The sequence below is a fragment of the Aricia agestis genome, chromosome 3, assembly GCF_905147365.1.
Source record: "Aricia agestis chromosome 3, ilAriAges1.1, whole genome shotgun sequence".
Lineage (NCBI taxonomy): Eukaryota > Metazoa > Arthropoda > Insecta > Lepidoptera > Lycaenidae > Aricia > Aricia agestis.
In genome coordinates, this window is record NC_056408.1 from 19,971,599 (window position 1) to 19,992,734 (window position 21,136).

At 36.6% G+C, this 21,136-nt stretch overlaps 2 protein-coding genes across 6 annotated transcripts in view; both read right to left on the reverse strand.

Moving 5' to 3' along the window:
• The window catches only part of LOC121725534 (zinc finger protein 808-like), a 38,298-nt gene extending 17,863 nt beyond the window's left edge, over window positions 1-20,435 (reverse strand). For 2 of the 5 annotated variants that reach the window (XM_042112542.1, XM_042112540.1), the window contains exons 1-4: window positions 20,203-20,435; window positions 19,440-19,581; window positions 18,333-18,425; window positions 14,728-14,859 (exon numbers count right to left, since the gene is read on the reverse strand). In XM_042112542.1, the coding sequence (XP_041968476.1) occupies window positions 14,728-14,859; window positions 18,333-18,425; window positions 19,440-19,581; window positions 20,203-20,340 (505 nt within the window). In that variant the 5' untranslated portion in view covers window positions 20,341-20,435. Of the gene's footprint in view, window positions 1-5,749; window positions 6,963-7,257; window positions 8,377-9,233; window positions 10,674-14,727; window positions 14,860-18,332; window positions 18,426-19,439; window positions 19,582-20,202 lie in introns of those variants that run through there. The other 3 variants (XM_042112539.1, XM_042112541.1, XM_042112538.1) reach the window with 3 other exon arrangements.
• LOC121725538 (zinc finger protein 664-like) lies at window positions 146-5,806 on the reverse strand. Its single transcript, XM_042112545.1, has 3 exons — window positions 5,750-5,806; window positions 643-1,852; window positions 146-252 (listed from the first exon to the last, which is right to left on the reverse strand). The coding sequence occupies exons 1-2, from the start codon at window positions 5,751-5,753 to the stop codon at window positions 696-698; spliced, it is 1,161 nt and encodes a 386-aa protein (XP_041968479.1). The 5' UTR covers window positions 5,754-5,806; the 3' UTR covers window positions 146-252; window positions 643-695.
• Window positions 20,436-21,136: the final 701 nt, after the last annotated feature.

Genomic DNA, 21,136 nt, shown 5'->3' on the forward strand with positions numbered 1-21,136 from the left:
TAAGGTCGGCAGGGCTGTAATACTGTTCCTCACAGAAACAACATCGGTAACATAAGCCAGCTTGACAGCGGATAGGGGTAGCGTTCGACGATTCCAGTATCACTTTTAAATTGTGTCTATGTTTATCTAATTCACTTTCGTTTCTTAACGTGCTCGACTTCTTAAAGTTAATAAACTTCTTAATTTTTATAGATTTGTTCTCAATTTCCTTTTTACTTGAATTTTCAAGTTTGAGGATGATAACCCGTGAACCTATAAAGAAAGAAATATTATGTTATTGATTTATTAATAATTCGTTAATTAATGATATTTCGTGAAAGAGGAAGAGAAAATTGAGACTAAATCTAACATCATCTGTAATATCTTCCTTCTGTCACTGAGGTAGGCCGCTTCGATGGTAGCTGATATGGTTGAGATAATAGTATATAATAAAATATTAGTAGTTTAGATAGTAGATGGTTTTGTTGAAAAACCAAACAATACAGATTATATTATATTATAATTTTTTTTAATATAATACGAGGGTCAACTCACAACTGGCCGATTCAGGTTGTTAATGTGCTCATAAATTAAAATAAATAGAAAATCCAGCCACCAAACTTTGATGGTAAAAAAACCTACTGACATAAAAAAAATACTAACAATAAAATTTAGTAGTCTTTGCTGTTCATTATTTTTAAGAAAAGGCAGGTTTGCTAAACGTCTTCGCCGTGTCTGCTTCTCATGTGGCCCCGCCAGCTACATTTCTGCACGAAGCTCTGTCCGCAGTGCTCGCATTTGTACCTCCTATCGTTGGCGTGTATTCGCAGGTGCTGTCGCAACGTTGTTTTCTTGCCGTAGTATTTCAAACACACCCCACATTGGTGTTCCTTAATACCCGTGTGGGTCAGCATGTGCATTTTTAACGTTGACGCGGAATAGAACCTCTTATCGCACTCGTTACAAGCGTGTCTCCTTTCCATCAAGTGATCCCTCTGTCTGTGTATTCTTAACGCTTTGGGATTCCAGAACTCTCGATCGCAGGCGGCACACTTGTAGTTGGTGTTGACGAACCCATGAACTTCCATCATATGCTTAATTTTCTGAAGATACTCCTTGAACAGTTCACCACAACACCCGCACTTGTTGAGATGAACTTTAGAGTGTATAGCTCTCACGTGCGATTTCAATTTTACTAATGTGTCAAACACTTTTTTACATTCGCTACATTCGAATGTACCTAATTTATGATTCAAAGAGTGAGAATTAAGTTGGTTGGGGTATATGAAACCTGCATTACAAATTTCGCACTCATGATTTCGTATATGTTGTCCCATGTGCAGCATTAAAGTTTTGAAATTGGAGAAGGTATTGTAGCATTTGTAGCATCTTAGCTCTTTTGCGTCGAATTTGAAAGGGATCATACGATTCGGTATATCAGTGCAAATCTTTTTATCGTGTACTTCTATAAGATGTCTCATGATGTCCTCTAAGTCGTCAGCCGTTTTGCCACACTGTTTACATTGCAAGCCCGTTATGTCCAGTTTAACATGAAACGATTTCAAACCAATTTTTTTCATAAAACTTGCGTGCACAATATCATCGTGATTTTCTAAATTATGACGTTTCAAATCGGCCGGATCACAAGCCTGCGTGTCACAAAAGCAACAATTATATCCTATACCAGAATAGGATCTTATCGGCGTAGCATTTGTGCTTTCAAGTACTACGCGTATGTTATGGTAATGTTTCTTCAGTTCTTTCATTCCATCAAAATAATCCCCCTTCTCTTTTTTAATAGATTTTATAGATTTACCCTCTTCTTTTATTTTATCTTTGCTGCTGCCTTCTTCCGATTTAGTCCAAACAGTACCTATAAACAGTAAACGTAGATAAAGCCCGACATTTCTTATACTTTCTCATATGTATTTAGCTTTATGTGTAAGGGCCTGCCAACATGTCCAAGTTACGACGTCGTCAACGCGGAACGGTGCGGTAACGTGGCACGGTACGCCGGAAAAGGACGACGCTGATTCATTTAAATAAAAAGAAAATTATTTTTTTCCTAATAACTCGATAAATATTATGTAACATTTAAAAAATCCGCTAGGCCAGTTCCTCAATGATAGAATTTTATACAATGTGTTAAAATATTAACTTAGTTTAATGCACGGTTATGGCAATATATGAAAAATTCGTGAAAATTAGATGCATCTTTGTGATCGAGAAAATTTTAAGATATCGTGTTTTTGCTAGGTCTGATTCTCGGAAATATAATGTAGTATCTATGTCTACAAAATGAAACAATTCGGGGCTTATTTTCAAGTATAAAAATGAATTATAAAATCGTCAATTTAGGGTTAGTCGCCCCCATAAGATAGTGATAGGGTATTAGAGCGAGCGAGAGAAATGCGTAGCTCGATTTTTATTCGGCGGTATCCGCTTTTCTGATATTTCACTAGATTTAGTTTAGTGAAATGACATATCACTAGATTTGTTTAGTAAGAAGACGTAAGAAACAAGAATATTCGGTATCTACCGCGATTTCGTGATATCCCTAGGGATTTCGGGATATCCCTGATATCTTATTTTCCCTGCGACATATATAAGGTCAATTTCCGTAGTACATCTTATTAAATTATGAAAGTACTAAATATGTAAAATACTGGACTCTCAGACACTTATTATTATAATGTTTTTTTTTTTATAATAGACTTTTAAGGAATTAGTCGATGTTTAATTAATATTGAAAAAAAAATTAAGTTGTAATTTGACTACCGCTACTATAGTACAAACACAATCTAACAGTTGTATCGCCATTACCCTTCGAAGGATAGTTTTCATCAATTTCAATTTGAAATATTTCCGCAGAACCGATGAACCCACTTTTTTGGGCCTAAAAATCGCAAATCGTACAAAGAAATTGATAAGCAGTTTCTTAGCCGTGTTACTTTGATACAAGTTTTCAATTCGTAAAATTGAGAATACATCTCAAAAAATGTAACACTTCCGGTAAAAATTACGTTTGTTAAATGGTAATAGTCCGGGTTCCCTAGAACATTTTTTTTATAACTATCAAGCAAATTTTTTGTGAGTAGCTTTATTTTGATAAAACGAACAAAAATTTTATTTATATTTTTTTACTAACCAGCAGATTTTTTGTATATTGGTAGGTTAATAGTTCTATAATTTAAGAGTAACATTGTGCTACAAATAGAACAATCTATATTTTAGGACCATTACATCAAAGTATATGAAATCCTTTAACTATCTCTGATAGCTACACTTTCGAGATTGTTCGCAAATTCGCAATAAAATTGTTGTTCGTCTTATCAAAATTAAGCTACTCACAAAAAATTAGCTTGATAGTAATCAAGAAAAATTGTTCTAGGGAACCCAGCCCATAATTTTAAAATGAATTATTTCACATAACTTGTCGGGAAAGTATTAATTTTTGGTGTCAATCGATGCAGGAGGTTTTATTCTACTATATATTTCGAATTTAGGTCAGAATCTATGAATATATAAATGTTATACAGGGTGCAATTAAACCTACCTGACAAATTTTTTTTGGGGCTTAGGTATCATTAGGTGAGTCCATTAAACCAAAAAACATAGGGTGTTAATTTTTTTACAATAACATATTTTATCCCAAAAAAAATCGATGCACAATAGTCACTTCATAAGTTAATAATAATTGCGATATTGCGACCGAGCTAGTATATCGCGCCGCACAGATATTCAGTCGAGACCGGTTATGCGTAGGGGTAAAGCGGGGGTGACGCGCGGGGTGGAGGGCGGGAGGTCCGCCGCCCGCCGGTCGCCGGCGACCGTTTAGTAGGTACCACGCGCGTAGTTGTATAGCTAACACGTAATTATTTCGTTTGTCACGGCGCCCCCGGCCCCCGCGCTTTAATTAGTGTCTGTTACAATGTACCCTAACCACGATCGAGAGTTATGAAATGTGGAGGTGCTACATTTTAAGTGGCGAAAGTTTACGCGGAACCCAGAGAGTGTACGAGCAAGAAAGCGTTCCTCGTCTTCGTAACAGCTGATTATATATCGCGAGACAATCAAAGACTCGGATTATGGACAGTTCGCACTTCGCAACACCTGCACACGCCTAGCCAGCCTCGAAGGCATGCCTCTGACGAGGTTAAAAGTGACAAAGTTGTGCTTAACAAACTTTTAAAGTCTTAAAGACAATGTGCAAAACGCGCTAGACTTTGCTTAGAGCAAAACGGATTGCAGTTTGAACTCGTTTGAACTATGCTAAGTGTAGACAAGATGGAAGTAAACAAGATTTAGATGTGGGTTGTTTTGATTTTTATTTTTTAACTAGCTCCTGCCCGCGACTTCGTCTGCGTGAACTTTAGTTAAATTTCGAAAATCGGTTTACAAATGGCGTAGATGTCCGAGAACAAATACAAAAAAGTAAAATATATCCTCCTCCTTTTCGGAAGTCGGTTAAAAAGTAGCCTAAGTTCTTCCTTACTACATCGGCTATCTACCAAAAAAAGTCCCGTCAAAATCGCTCCAGCCATTTCAGAGATTAGCCGGAACAAACAGACAGACATACAGACAAAAATTGTAAAAAAGGTTGTTTTGGTATATGTACCCTATATACATTCATATGCATCTAGTAAAAAATTATTCTTTCAATATTACAAATAGACACTCCAATTTTATTTATATGTATAAGATGTAAGATTAGAACTGTACTGTGTACATAAGTTAATTGAATTTTTTAAATACGCCTAAATGCAAAGGATGTGGTTTAGATGTATTAATTTCTAAAGTGCTTATTTTTCGTAATTAAAAAGTTGTAATTTTCGATTCTTTTGATGTGTATCAATTAATTTTATTCTAAACATACCTGTCTACGTCCTTTACATTTGACGGTCCTAAGTTCGTCAAAGTATGAAGGGAAAATTCGCAACTTATGATAATAACAAGAATGCAGTGACGGATTAGCCCTTAATCAAATTAAGCAATTGCCTAGGGCATCACGTCTTAGGGGGCACCAGAAGAGTAAAGGTTCAAAGACCGATTCTAGTTGAGATACGGATAGGGGGGCCCACAGGCATGGATTGCTTAGGGCATCAAGTAGTCTTAATCCGTCACTGCAAGAATGTCAACGGAAGGGCGGGGCGGGGCCGGGCCGCGCATGTGTCCATATTTTGTGGTGTTTGGTAGGATAACTTTCGGAGGCTATTTCTCAAAATTTTAGTACTCAGTGATTATAAAAGAAGAAATACATGTATTTTTATTTATAACAAGGATCAATATTTCCAAATTTGGCAGGAAGGTTAAATTGCACCCTGTATACATCCTTAAATTATCATTTTTCGCTATGAGTTAATAAAATTGAACAGTAATAAAAATTAAAATATTTACTTCCTTAAATATATTTTTCTTTTGTCACTGGTGTAAAACGAAATAAGCTAAAACTGCAGCCTTATACTCAAAACTGATAACAAACCGAAATCAAACTGATACGATTTTGATTACTTCCAAATCGATCCGCAGCACGATCGAACGCTATTTTAGATGTCTTAACTCTAAAGTGTCAAAAACTGTTGAAATCAAACAGGCTCGTCAGTCAAAATCGTATCAGTTTGGTTTCAGTTTGATACCAGTTTCGGGGTTATGGCTACTGATGTCGAATTCCGTAGCAAGCATCCCTTCGATCCTGTCCTGTCATTTCAAAATATTAATAAAAAAACCATACTTTTAAATATAATATAATGTACATTTCATATTTACATACACATTATGCCCAGAAAACTCTAAAAACAAAAACAATTAACACGATTAAACATCCTCTCCGTGCTGCGACCTCATATGTCCCCGCCAACTGCACTTCTGCACAAATGCCTGTCCACAGTGCTCGCACTTGAAGCGTCTATCGTTTGCGTGTATTCGCATATGCTCGCGAAGGGTCCACTTCCTGCCGTAGCTTTTCAAACAGACGGCACATTGGTATGTACGTTCACCCGTGTGCTTAACCATATGCTCCTTTAAGTCCGTCGAGGCAAAAAATGTACTATCACACTCTGTACACTTGTGACGCCTCTCCATCAGATGATCTCGCTGCGTGTGTATACTCAGCGAATGCTGGCTCCAAAATATTTGGTCGCAGGCGTTGCATTTAAACTTGGTGTAGATGCCGTGTACTCGCTTCATGTGGGTCACCTTCTGGCGATAGTTGCATAGCATTTCGTGGCAGTAGCTGCACTTGTACACCTTATTCTTTTTGTCGTGGACGAGTTTGGCGTGCGATTTTTTCTTGGTCAGCGTATCGAAAACTTTATCGCATTCGTCACATTTGTATGAGCCAGTATCGTGATTTTTAATGTGAGTCTTGAACTGTCTCCTATTAACGTAGCCGGCGTCGCACATCCCGCACACGAAATTCCTATAATGGACGGACATGTGAGACAGTAAAATTTTAAATCTATTAAATTCGTTGTGGCAAATAAAGCACTTTAGCTTTTCACCTTCAAATTTGAAAGGGACTATTTGATTTTTTACGTCCGTATGTATCGGGCGATCGTGCACAATTTTAAGATGTGAAAATAAATCTTCTAAGTTATCGAGATCCGCATCACAAAGTTTGCACTGAAGTGCCGTTATGTCGAGCTTTATGAGCAAACCGCAGAGATCCGGTCTCTTGGTAAACGATGCGTTTTCGATAGGGTCGTCGTGGCTGTCTAGTGTGTGTTTTTTCAGGTCAGCTGGCTGGTGGAACTGGCTCTCGCAGTAGCAGCACGCGTAGCCAAAATCTCCACACTGCCGTATGGGGGTCGCGTTCGTGCAAGTGAGTAACTGTTTGATGTTGTTGTAATGCTTGTGGAGCTCCCCGCTCGGCCGAAGCGTCTTCAGTTTTATTCTACTCTCCTTGAGTGCATCTCTCTCCTTCTTTATTATAAATACGACATTTTCACTTTTGATCGGTTGACGCAATTTATTTTTCTTCGTACCTATAAAGAGATATTTAAAATAAACATGGTTTCTGTGTCATTGGCGCATGTTCAGGATGGAAATTATATGCTGGTGAGGGAAGTCATAGATATGTTCTTCAATAGAAACCATACAAATTAAAAATAACGTAAAAGCTTGAAATATTTTTGCGAAATGTCAGTTAACGTATTTTGTAAAATTGCAATAGAATTGTTATACAATGTGGCGAAATAAGAATACCATTTTAATTTTTTTAGGTATAATGATTCGTTCGAATATAAAGTAAGATGACCAATTAATAAACTTTGTAATTTCTCAATAATTTATTGATTTACTACAAGAGAAAACTTCATTTTTCTAAGTTCTGGACCATCAAGGTGCTTTTAGTGATCCCATGATTCTTCTTCATATGTTTCCGTCTGCTGTTCTGCGTCGCGTACGCTTTACCGCACACTTCACATTTGAATTTTCTTTCGTTGGTATGGGTAGCCATATAATGTCCCAACATGTGTCGCTTCACGAAGAATCCCATGCTACAAACCGAACACTGGTACGGCCTCTCCTTCAAATGAACGCTTCGCATGTGGAGTATTAAATTCGACTTCAGATTAAACTTCTTATCGCAATAGTCACATTTGATGCCTTCCAAATTGTGAACTTGGGTCATGTGCCTGGTCTTCTGGTAGTAATTCTTGAATCTCGCTTTGCAAATCTGACAGACACTATCGCCGGCGATCCCTTTATGTTCGGTGTTCACGTGCGCCTTCTTCTTGGACTCCGCTTCGAACACGAGGCCGCACTGTTTGCACGGGTAGCTGGATTTTTTCTTTCCGTGGGTCATCTCGTGCCTCTTCAGTCTGAAGCTGTTCACGAATCCAGCGCCGCATATCGTACAGATAAAGTTTCGGTAGTGCAAGTTCATGTGCTGCATCAGAAGCTTCATATTGTGGAATATCTCCCCGCACAGGCAGCAGTTCATCTGTGGATCGTTCGTCAGCTTGAACGGTTGGAAGTAGTCGGTGACACCCATGTGGTACTTTTTGTCGTGCTCCTCGACCAAGTGTCGGGCGAGCTCGCTAATACTGTCAATACTTTTATCACAGATAGTACATTTGAGATCGACTATATCTAGGAATACTACGAAACTACTGACTCCCGAGCCAGCTTTGTATGTTCGCTTTTCATTTTCGTGTTGCACGTGCGTGTGACTTCTCAGCACGTCGCAGTCGGGATATGTTTTAAAGCAGTACGCGCAAACGTATCCGGCGTCGTTCCTATCTTTGAAGGGAGTCGCGTTAGAGTATTTGAGGAGCGTCATCAAGTTGTGACACTGTTTTCGCATCTCCGGCAGATGCTTCTCTACCAATACATCGTTCACTGTCTCACTCAGTCCACTTGGCTCCCAGTGCCATTCACTTACAGCTCCGGTAAGGCCTATAAAAGAAAAATAACGTTTCACTCGCCATAAGTCTTCATAAAATCTTCTAAGTTTTTTAAACAACACTCCGATGATACCAGCTGGACAGAGTGCATCATTGACTCTTTAAGACTTCGTGACAAGTAGTACACAAATAAAATAGTCGTATTTATATAGGTAACTCTATAATAATATATCGGCTGCTTGGGGAATTATGGATACATGCGATACTAACGCGAATTAAAAATATAATATAAGGCAAATATCAGTAAAAAGATATCATTGTTATAATATTTATTCAAATTATGTACAAAATATTATTATTTCAGTTCAAAATTAAACACTAATATGAATTAAAAAGTTATTCAAACCTTAAAATAAATTGTAAGATACAAATAAAGATTCATAAAAGTTACCAATTACAACATCAAAAGTGATCAAGTTATAACTATGTTCAGTTTTAAATAACGACGTCCTAAAATATCAAGACATTCTTATTGGTTCTTTTTGCGGCGGACGAAGCGACGTCGGTGGTCCTAACTTGTAAGGTGGTAAGTTTCTTTTGCCTGTAACATGGACAGACAGTTCTGCCTAGTCCAAACCGTCTCAGCAGACTTAATGATTTTGTTAAATTTATTCAATCACTTGCTGATAAAAACATAGTTATTTAAGTACTTACTTAATAAAATAACAGTATAAATTATAACATTGCGTTTTCGAACAAAAAAAAATTTTGCTGACGCAATAGTTTTATTTATTGTATAAGCATTGCGCAGCGCATATCTTCCGCGTCGCTCCGTCCACCGCGAACTTAAAGTACCCTAATTTTCATATATGCATAGCATAATATCACATAATTTTAAAGATTTCTTTCTCTCTCTCTAAGTTTTATTTAGCTTATTTTAAATTTATAGCATGCGTCCGAAATCAAAAGAAATTCCTAGAATGAATATTGTATACCATTGTGCCAGCTTTCGACAGAAAAGTAATGCCAACAAAAAATGTTTGTACTAAGATTTCAATCGTGCATTACATATTTTTATCTAATTCAAATCACAGATACCAAGATCAACGTAACACATAACTTTAGGCTACACTCAAAGATAATTTTTCATCGCTTCCGCTTTCCTTCTATTCTCCTCCGCGACTTCTTTTAATGTCATCTCCCTATCGTCAATTAAGTGCTTGACATCATCGAACTCCTTAAATATTTCTAGATCACCCTGATGCAGTTTAATATGGCACTGAAGACTACGCTTCTGCATAAACGTCCGTTTACACATATCACACTGGTAAATAGGATCGCTCTGATGAATCTTCATATGATTCGTCAGACCCCTCGGTCGCGAAAAGGCCTTGCCGCAAACGTCGCAGCACGAGGCCTCCAAGCCCGAGTGCTTCAAATAGTGATCGCGAAGACTACGCTTGGTGAAGAACTTGGCTGTGCATTTGTCGCAAACGTGGTTCCTCTGCTGGAGATGATGGTGCTTGATGTGTCTGTTGAGCTCGTGTTTCCGTTTATACTTCTTGTCGCACGCGTTGCACGGATACACGACCGGGATCATGTTGTGTTCCCGGACGAGGTGATCGGACTTGTCGTAGTAGTTGACGAAAATGGCCGGACAGTGCGGGCACTTGTTCCTCATCCAGCCGGCGGTGTGGACGCCTTTCTCGTGGTGACGCTTCTTGGTCAGGGACGAGTAGGTTTTGTCGCAGTAGTCGCACGGGAATTCTCCCTGGTAGTGGGTCTTGTCGTGTTTCCTGAGTGCCGCGATAGTTATGTACCCCTCGCCGCACTTGCTGCAGCAGTAGTTTCGGTAGTGGCTGCTCATGTGATGGTAGAGGCTCTTGAAGGACATGTGGACCACCGAGCATATGACGCAGGTGAAGTTGCGGCCGTCCTCCAGGCGAAACGGGAGGATTATGTCCTTGATGTTCTGGTGTATGGTCTTGTTGTGCTCCTTCACGAGATGGTCCTTGAGGTCCGCCAGGTCCTTCATGGCGGTGTCGCAGACGATGCACCGGAGGTCGGTGATGTCCACTTTGATGGGGTTGTAGCTGAGCTTGAAGTCGAGCATCGAGTTGATTTTGGATTTCTCCGAGGGCTGAGCGGTGTGCGCGCGCAGGTCGTCGATGTTCTGGAAGTATTTGGCGCAGTAGAGGCAGGAGAAGCCGCGCACGGTCTTGTCTCTGAACGGACTGGCGTTGGAGTGTTGGAGTATGGCTGTGAGATTGACTCTGTGTTCGCCGCGCTCGGGGGTAGCGCTGTAGTGCATCGTTTTTGTCTTTCTCATTTTCTTGACGCCGTCCGTTCCTATAACAGAAACGAGCACATCTCAATTATCTTGATCCATATTCTGTTTCATCTTCTCGGACGGTTTCTCATTCTTCAGTAATTTTTGTTCCCTCTATTTGTGTAGCTCGCATTGAAGAGCTTGCTTTAAAGTATAAAGACGCATATCACAAAAGAAGAAGGATACATCAGGGTTATTTTAAGTTCTCGCATCACTTAAAAACTTAAAATATTATGCAAGTATATTATGAGTAAAATGCATAATATGTATAAGCATTTTCAATTAACAGAATAAAATAAACAGTATTATAAAAGTATTCATTATTTGTAAGTAAAGTATGTATTTATTGTTTATGTGTTCCTAACAAAAAAACCTAATAAAATAACTTCTCTTGTAATAAAATAAAATTCAGACAATAATAATAATCAATAGCGGATATGGCTCTGATGCTTTATTTCAGGGGTTTTCAACCTTCAGCGGTATGAAAACATTTTTCGCGACAACCCTACAGAAACAGGGCGTCGCGACTTGCGACCCACATGTTGGAAAACGCTAAATAATTTTAACGAATTATGTACTTAGTTGGCATACTTAATATAGTTATGGACGGTCTACGAATTTGGACTCTAGCCTATACCAAAGTAAAAAATGTAGCACTTTTCTTGACAATCGGTGTTTTCTTGAGATAAATCAATAAAACGGAGGAAACGGAGACGAACCGTCAATGTAGGTACACCATTACAATCATAGTTATGATATCATTGTTAAACATGATGATACTCTTCGCCTTAAGTAAAGGGGTACGAAGATTTTTATATGGCGCCTGGCCGACCTACTGTCCGCCATTGTGTTTATCCGCGTTCACGAATATTTTTTACAAATTTGGATAGCTTACATCATCCAACAACACAACAAACAAAAAATAATCTCAGACAAAACCGCGTAAAGTGTCACATTTCGAAGATTTGAGCTGCCAAAGTTGCAATATCTTAAATTGGTAAAACTACGGCAGCTCATATCTTCAAAATGTGACACTTAACGTGGTTTTGTCCAAAATATTTTTTTGTTTGTATTGATGTTAGCGATCCATTTTTGAAAAAAAATATTCATGAACTCGCAAAAACAAAAAAACACAATAGCGGACAGACAGGTCGGCCAAAATCTTCATACCCCTTTACTAAATAAATCTTTATGATGATTATTATGCAAACTTTCCTAGCATCACCTAACATCTTCCATTCCAACAAAAACTCGTTCATTAACCGCCCTTGCAAATAAACAGATTCAAACTGATGTAAAAATATTATAGTTTTAAATATTTTGCCATAATCTGCTAAGTTATAGCAAGTTAGGGCAAAATATTATTAGCCTATATTCTATAACATCAGTATCCACAGTGATATTTCAATTAGTAAGTATTATATTATTGGCTTATGAGTACGCGCAGAATTATCGATTGCTCAGGTCAATTTCTGGTAAGTTAGTAAGTACACAGCTTCCAGTTTTGTCATTTTCAAATTTCGCTCTTAGGGCCTGAAGGCACGCCGCACGAATGTTAAGCACGATCTAGGTTATTTATGATTTCATCTATGATATCGATCTTTCGTCTATGATATCAATCTTTCATTTCTTCTTTGATAAAAATCTTTCTTTTCTTTTTGAAGAAGTTGCGTTTTAGGATCTTAAGAGTTCATTATCAAGTTTAAAGTAAATGTTTCATTTTATTTTAAAATGATATAATTCTTAACACTATTTAATACACAGAGATATAATACTACGGTTTTTTAAATACATTCCAAACATAATAATTATTAAGTGCATGTTAAAGGCTAATAAAATCTACAAAAAGTTTTTTAAAAACATTATATTATAATACTCTGTGCATTTATTTATAAAATAAAGGTTTGTATTAATACTATAGGTATACAGACACTGTAAAAAAACTAATCCTTACTAATAAAAATATTCTGTCCTTATTTTTTATTTTAGAAATTTTACAAGACAAAGACAAAAATATACAAAAAAAAAATTGTAAGTAAGTATATCTTATTAACTGTGTAACTTTTTAATTTTTATATTATTAAGGTGTTTCGTTAAATACAATAAGATACAGAAGGTCCTTTTCGCCGTGTTAGCTTCCGAATAAAGGTACAATAAGTAGAAGACTTTAAAATCATAAGTTTCAAATCCTTACAATATTTACTGACATAAAACTTTTAAATTCTTTTTTAACAATATTAATATGATGTCTGTCACATACATATATAGCAAACCTTTATTTTATGTTGTATTCATTACGTATCCAAAAAACAAAGCAAGCGACAGAGAAATATTGACAATAATATAAATAATGGGATAAAAAAAAACTAAAAATGATTCAATACTTAAACTCGAGTGTTTTTCAACCGTTTTTATGTTGGCATGAAAAAATATGCTTTGCGCCCCACCTTTGCTTTTGTTAGGCTGGTATAAATAGTCAGTACTCAAGATGCATCTCGGTCTCAAGACACGGTTCAGGCTCTGTGGTTGGTTGGCTGTCAAAATTTGGACCAATCACAGAGCCGAACCGCGCCTTGAGACTGGGTCGCATCTTAAGTACTGACACACAATGCCGAAGTTACGCGGCCGAAGTTCGGCATGATTACGTCAGCAATGCGATACGTATACAATATAACGCGACGTAATTTCGGCATGGTGTGTCATCAGGCGTAATCATGCCGAACTTCGGCCGCGTAATTTCGGCCTAGTGTGTTTAGACACTTTTACAATACTTCTACATAATAATATAATATGTTGTTCGATGTTTATAATTTTTACCGTTTTTTACCTGAAATAGTTCTCTCAGCCTTAGGCGATCCCCTAGAGAAGTTCGACCCACAGGTTGAAAAACACTGGTTAAACTGATTAAGTGATTATACAGCTGGAAAACAATACATTTTCCGTGTACCAAAATATCATAAAAATATTTCTTAGATAACTTACTCTTTAGTTTATATTTAAAAAATTGTTTGTAGACAAAAATTTAAACTTTACTAAATTGTAGTGCCAGTGTATTTATTTACAGCGCTGTACAGTTTATAATAAAAGTTGGTAGCATTATTTAGCCGCCTATAATTTATAAATAATATGTAACCTACATATTATTTGACGACCTCTGTGGCTCAATGGTTAAGAGCGTGTGGCACTGGCAACTGGCAGCTCAAGCCGGGGGTCGCGGGTTCGAATCCCGCCGACAGAACAAAAAGTTTTAAATTTCGGGTCCTGGGCCATGGATGTGTATTAAATATGTGTATGATATAATAAAAATCTTAAATATATGTATTGTATAAAAGTATTAAATATATACTTCCGTTGTCTGGTACCTGCAACACAAGTCCTTCAGGTCCTACAGGCATGGGGCAGACTGATGTGGTGTAAAGCGTCCATAGATATTATTATTATAAATTGAAATGTGTAACTGAGCATAGTTCCTTTTGTCAATATTTCTCTGTTACCAGCATAAAGTTAATATACCTAGCGGAATAGAGAAACAAAGGCCTTAGCAAGAGAGATGTCACTATCAGTAACACTGCTTGGTAAAAAGAGATGTGTGATACATGACAGCAGCACTCTTTTTTTGACGTCCAGTCGGCACGTGCCGCACGTTGACAATTTAATCTCATAGAAATCATGTTCAATCATGCTTGTGTAAGTGTATATTATAGTACATACACATTTTTACACACAGATGAAACCAATTTCGGTTTCGTTTGACAGCTCGAGATTGTTGCTCTATTCCGCTAAGTATATTAACTTTATGGTTACCAGTCAGCAAAGTCAAATTTGAGTGTTTCAGCAAAATATTGTGTTTGACATAAAAAGCCAGTTAAGCTAGTTTTTTTTTAAAAGGAATTTCTCTAGTGACGTATGAGAGAAATTGTATAGAAAATAGTTTTTCGTTTATTTATTATCTAATTCTTGTCGAACTCATGTTATATTAAAGTAATAATAATAAAATAATAAGTGAAATCAGAATCTAATTGTAGTTACTGAAACACACAAATATGACAGTAAATAAAAGAACTATCCACTTACGTTTCGCCGATGGCTCGCCAGCCTCTTTTTTCAACTTCTTTGCCTTTGATGTGGACGGCTTTGCTGCTCTCTTTTTAGGTTTTGTTTCATTTAACTTTTCTACTTTAATCTTTGTTAATGGTATATCGTATTCTGAAAAAAAGAAGATTCATTAAGGATTTACATAATATTTTTGTAACCAGTGGTGATAATATAAAACTAGGCCTTTACATCCGTTGTAAATGATTTATACAGTACTAGCTGTTGCCCGCGACTTCGTCCGCGTGGACTTCAGTTTATAAAGCGCGATGTCAACAAAATTGGTATCAAAAGCTTTTATAAAGAAACCCTGGTACCCCTTAAATCAATACAGCTGTGCAGTGTGCACACAATAAGTATTTCATATTTTTATATTAAACTTTATATTTTATGCCAAATTTTAAAGCTTATTTAGCCCCCCAATTACACAACTTTACCCATAAACTATTTATCATTGATAGGTTTAAGGTTACGTCACTGCACAGATAAAGTACTGAGTTATTTAATACCGTAGAATAGATATAACAATCGAAAAAAATAGAAACTTAAATGTAAGATGATACCACCTCTTATAGAAAGACTTTTGAGCAAGCGTCAGCGCGATGTAGAAGACGCACGGCGCCATCTATTATGAATTTTTGGAACTAACGTAATTTGAACTAATTTACGCATTTTCACCCCCTGACAACCCTTTTTTCCAGTAAAAAAGTAGCCTATGTCCTTTCTCAGGCTTTAGACTATCTGCATACAAAATTTCATTACAATCGGTTCGGTAGTTTTGGCGTTTGGCGTGAAAGCGAGACTGACAGACAGACAGACAGACAGAGATACTTTCGCATTTATAATATTAGTATAGATTATGTGCACATTGCACAGCTGTTTTTGGGTATTTTGATTAATTAAGGGCCGCGCTACACCGGAATGGCAGCGGCGAGGCGAGCACTTTCAGCGCTGCCATACCGGTGTAACGCGGCCCTAAGAGGAGTACCACTTACCAGGGTTTTAAAAAGTTTTTAAATTTGACACAAATTTTGTTGACACCGCGCGCTATAAACTAAAGTCCACGCGGACGAAGTCGCGGGCAACAGCTAGTAACTAATAAGTATGATTAGTTCTATGTTACAATGAAGTAAAAAATAAAATGCCATCTGTTGAATCGTATTAGAACTAAAATGTTCATTGCATCGATATATTTCTGGAATTTTTAATATTCGAGTAAAAAATAAAACGCCATCTGTTTTCATATATTAGAATTAATAAGTTGATTGCATTGATATATTTTCTGGATGGAATATAGGCCAACACGGTACACTTGAACTCCTTTATTTTAGAGCGCCTTCTGTTGTCAACTTGTCACATATTATATTAGAAATGCAGGAGTTCTATAAGATAAGATAGATTGATTATTATTATACCAAGTGATAATATTATTAAACATAATATTCTAACATATTAAAAACTATAAACAAAAACATAATAACTAATAAGTATGATTAGTTCTATGTTAGTAAAAAAATAAAACGAACTAAAATGTTCATTGCATCGATATATTTCTGGATTTTTTATAATATTATACATAAAATATGTTATTAAAATATATTATTAAACATAATATTCTACGTATTAAAAACTATAAACAAAAACATACTAACTAATAAGTATGATTAGTTCTATGTTACAATAAAGTAAAAAATAAAACGCCATCTGTTGAATCGTATTAGAACTAAAATGTTCATTCCATCGATATATTTCTGGATTTTTTATAATATTATACATAAAATATGTTTAAGATTTTTGAAATTTTATTTTAATACACATCCTTGACCCAGGAACATTGAAAACTTTTTGTTCCGCCTGCGGGACTCGAACCCAGGACCCCCGGGATGAGCGCTGGCCACGCGCAATGCGAATCAATTTTCATCGATATTTTCATGGAAATAAGATATTTTCCCACATCAAAATGTAGCCTATGTCCTTTCTCAGACTCTAGAATAACTGTGTACAAAATTTCATTGCAATCGGTTCAGTAGTTTTGGCGTGAAAGCGAGACAGACAGACAGACAGACAGAGATACTTTCGCATTTATAATATTAGTATGGATTTTCAGAGCGAAGTAACCACTCCTCAAATACTGTAGTGCCTGGAACAAGATTTTTAAATGTCCGTATGGTTGCCCAAGCGCATACGCCATTCTCGAAACATAGTCGGCCTAATCCAGAGGAAAGAACTAGTCAATACGTCTGGACCAACTATGTGCGAGTTTCCTCACGATGTTTTCCTTCACCGTACGAGCGTCCGTATTATGTACTTGAGATCAGAAAATGTCTCATAGGTACACGCCTACACCCAGGTTCGAACCTGGACCCTCTAGGAGTGTGAACCGAAGGTCTACCCATTAGGCTACGGACACTCTGGTGATAATATAAAGCGTTGTAAAAATTATGTTTACAAGCAAACTTTTTTACTATAATAAAAGTGAATAATCTGCTTAAATGCTTAAAATAAATTGTCTGAATGAATATAAGAAAAAAATCTAAATGCAAATAAAACAATGGTTCATTGTTTTCAACTTTATTGCGCATTGTGTTAAATGACATTAAGTTTAATAGCTTTATAACTCTCATACATATCACACTTGGGTTGGCCTAGTCAGTTACTGCAGTGCGGCTACTCTTGCACTGTGTAACGCATCATATAAGTCACTTTTTGTTTGCATGCAAGTTATTACAGCATATTTGAGGAGCTAGCAAACAAAACCGCACCAGAGTTCAAAAGTATATTTTTTCCAATCATCTTCTCTTGACCCATCTGCATCAATCCCTGTTAATTATTTCAATCAAAAGTTCAAAACCTGTTGAAAAGGCTTTAAAAAGTCCATTTTGACGACCTCAGTGGCTCAGTGGGTGGGCTGTCGGTAGCTCAAGCCGTGGGTCGCGGGATCGAATCCCGCCGACGGAACAAAAAGTTTTCAAAGTTCCTGGGTCATGGATGTGTTTTAAATATGTGTATTATATAATAAAAATCTTAAATATATATTGTATAGTATAAAAGTATTAAAAATATTTCCGTTGTCTGGTACCCGTAACACAAGCATTAGCTTAGCATGGGGCCAGACTGACGTAGTGTGATGCGTCCATAGATATTATTATTATTATATTATTTTCAAACAAAACTGGATTAGTTTCAGTAGTAGTAGTAGTTGATACTAGTTTTTTAACCACTGTGTAAATTTTTTTCTCGCAGACTAATCCTGTTCTGTTTGCAAGCTCCTCATTTGTTTTCACTCTCCACTAGCCACCGCTGATACGACTTGATCACACTGGGACAGTAGTCAGTACCTGTCTACTGCAACATTAGTAGTGTTAGTGCATGATGTGCTGTGTGGCCCAGGGAGGCAAGTAAAGCTGCTCTAGTGCGAGTACACAGGCAGAGTAGCTACCTACTGTCACTTTAGTTGCTCGCACCTATCCATTAACCCGTCGATCGTGGAAAACCGAGACACAGTAGAATTTCAATTGTGTCTCGGTCACCGGCGACCGTATGGGGCTTGATAACTTAAAGTAAAATATATTGAGACTAGCTCTTACCTGGACTGGAGAAGCCATCAGACAGGTTCCCATCATCAAATAAATCATGATCATCATCATCCGGCCTTGCTACCTCAACTTTAATAATGCTTGCTGCAAGAAAGTAAGAAACTGTTACATGTAATTTTATTTAGCAAATAGCCTGTATTACCTGGATTATTATAATACACTTAGACGTTCCGCGCGGCTTCGCCCGCGTAAATTAGATATTTTACAGACAAATTAGTCCACAAAAAATAACCTATGATCCTTCATGTGGTCTACTTCTTATCTGTGCCAAATAACAGAAAAATTGCTCCAGTAGTTCATGAGATAAGCCCTTTCAAATAATTTCCCCCGTTTTTTCTACATTTTCCTCTATTTCTTCGCTTCTATTAGTCTTAGCGTGATAAAACATAGCCTATAGCCTATTATAGTCTTCCTCAATAAATGGGCTATCTAACACTGAAGGAATTTTTCAAATCTGACCAGTAGTTCCTGTGATTAGCGCATTCAAATAAGCCTTTTTCAAATATTTTCCCCCTTTTTTCCACATTTTCCTCTATTTCTTCACTCCTATTAGTTTTAGCGTAATAAAACATAGCTTATAGCCTTCCTCAATAAATGGGCTGTCTAACACTGAAATAATTTTTCTAATCGGTCCAGTAGTTCCTTAGATTTGCGCGTTCAGACAAACAAACAAACTCTTCTATTTTATAATATTAGTATAGATTACCACCTTATTTATTGTTAAGAGTCTACCTTGGAACATACATACATACAAGGATTGCAGGAATCACAACTGTTCATTTTAGCTTTACCACAAGGCAGTAGAAAAAAAACCATTAATTTTCAAAATAAATATAATATTACATACATACATTTTTAGAATCCCAACCCCAGGGCTAGAAACTAAAGTCACCTCAGGGCTAGTTTCTTAAAAGTGAACTTTTACTTTAAAATAATTATTATTCTTTATGTAGCATGTAATAGTTAAGCAGCAGTTAGAAATGACGGCATAATGTAATAAAATTATTTTACATTTTTTCAGAATTCCAATTTCAAATAAAGAACAAAGCATGGCTAGTATTGCAATAAAATAGTATAATTGAGATAGAGCATACATACTTTGGTAACCATTATCTTCAATCTTCTTTAAGAACTGCTGCTCAGTCTGCTGCACTTGTTTCTTAAAATTACTTGCGTTACGTAGCTGCGTAATACACACCTCACATATCCCACCATTGTTAAAACTGTCTTGTTTTGAGAGCTAATAAACAACAAAAATTATATTGATAACTCTTGTTACAAGAGTAACAACTTAAAAGCACACATCTTATTCTTGGTATCTCAGACAAAATAAAAAGGCTTTTTATTTGGTCTGAGCTAGGCACCTTCACTTAGTGTATGTAGATTGTAGAATTCTTTTGAATACTACTATTAGTAATCTACCATAGTCTGTGCAAAAGATTTGTTAGTAAACATTATATTATCATCAGTGTAAAAGTTGAAAAAATATTATAGCCTGATGACCTGAGGACTTTAAACAGACAAACAGCGAAACTCGAGTTTTTGCAATTCAAGCATTTATAACTTAAATTATTTTATACTATACATATTATTTTATTTTTTAGTGCATTTTTATTTTGACAGTCACTATCTAATTGGATTGATTTAATGCTTTATTTGCAACAGAACTTATTCATCTGATGTCCTTATGTTTTAAATTACCACCAGTAACCAAGACTAATAAAAATATTATTTGAATTCTCTTCTTGCGAGTAGACAAAATCTATGGATGGATATGGATCTATCTATCTTTGGACAGGGTAATTCAAATATCGAGAAGGAAAAAGGATTGCTTTAGTTAGTACAAAAGATAAATACTTACAGAGATATCGAAACAATCTTTTAGCATATTCGCATAAACTTCTTCGGTGCCCAACCAGTCGTACGTCTTTTCTAAGTCTTTAAAACTACCTTCTGACGCACAACACCGACATAAACCATAGTTTATTGCAGCTTCCATTATATCCACTTACATTTATTTGTCCTATTTTATAATTAATTAACTCTAAAATAGATTAAAATAAAATCTAAATCGTAGCGATGCTACGCGTTTCGTGTCCGCCATTTTCTTATAGCTTTTTTCATAAATCATAGAGCATAGATTAAAGATTATAGATAAAAGTCACTGCCCTCTTTAAAAGGGCCCATTCACTGCAGGACTGCCGTGCAGTCCTGCCGTGAATGGGCCTTTTAAGAGGCATTTTCATTTATATTTTTTAATTTCATTTTTAACAATCTAAACTAAATGGTGTAAGGATAGACACTTCTAGATTTTCTATTGGTTCCTTACCGATCTGAAATTATCTGCAGCTTGGCATCACTGTACACATATCTGCTACATATGGGTTGTGTTTCCAAAAAATACCAGTGTACTGTCAAGTGTGACATAAATCAAAATATCTTAATGGCTCATTTTTATTGGTCGTTAACTCGTTCGTTATACAGCATGCGGGCAGTCCCCGCAGCCGAGATAACGACCAATGACAGTTACGTGTTCGTTACACCGCCTGCGGGGGTTGCCCGCATGCTGTATACCGACCGTAATATCGACCAATGAAATTCATCGGTCGATATACAGCTTGCGGGACGCGAGTTGCCACGTTTCCGACAGTTCCCAATGGTCACTATACTACTGCAAAGGAGATTTTTTTTATTTGTACCACCCTGAAACTTTAACAGTTCCCTGTATGATCATAAATAGGTCTGATAATGCCATACCTGTGGGAGGTCGTGAATGTGAACAATATTTTTTCAAA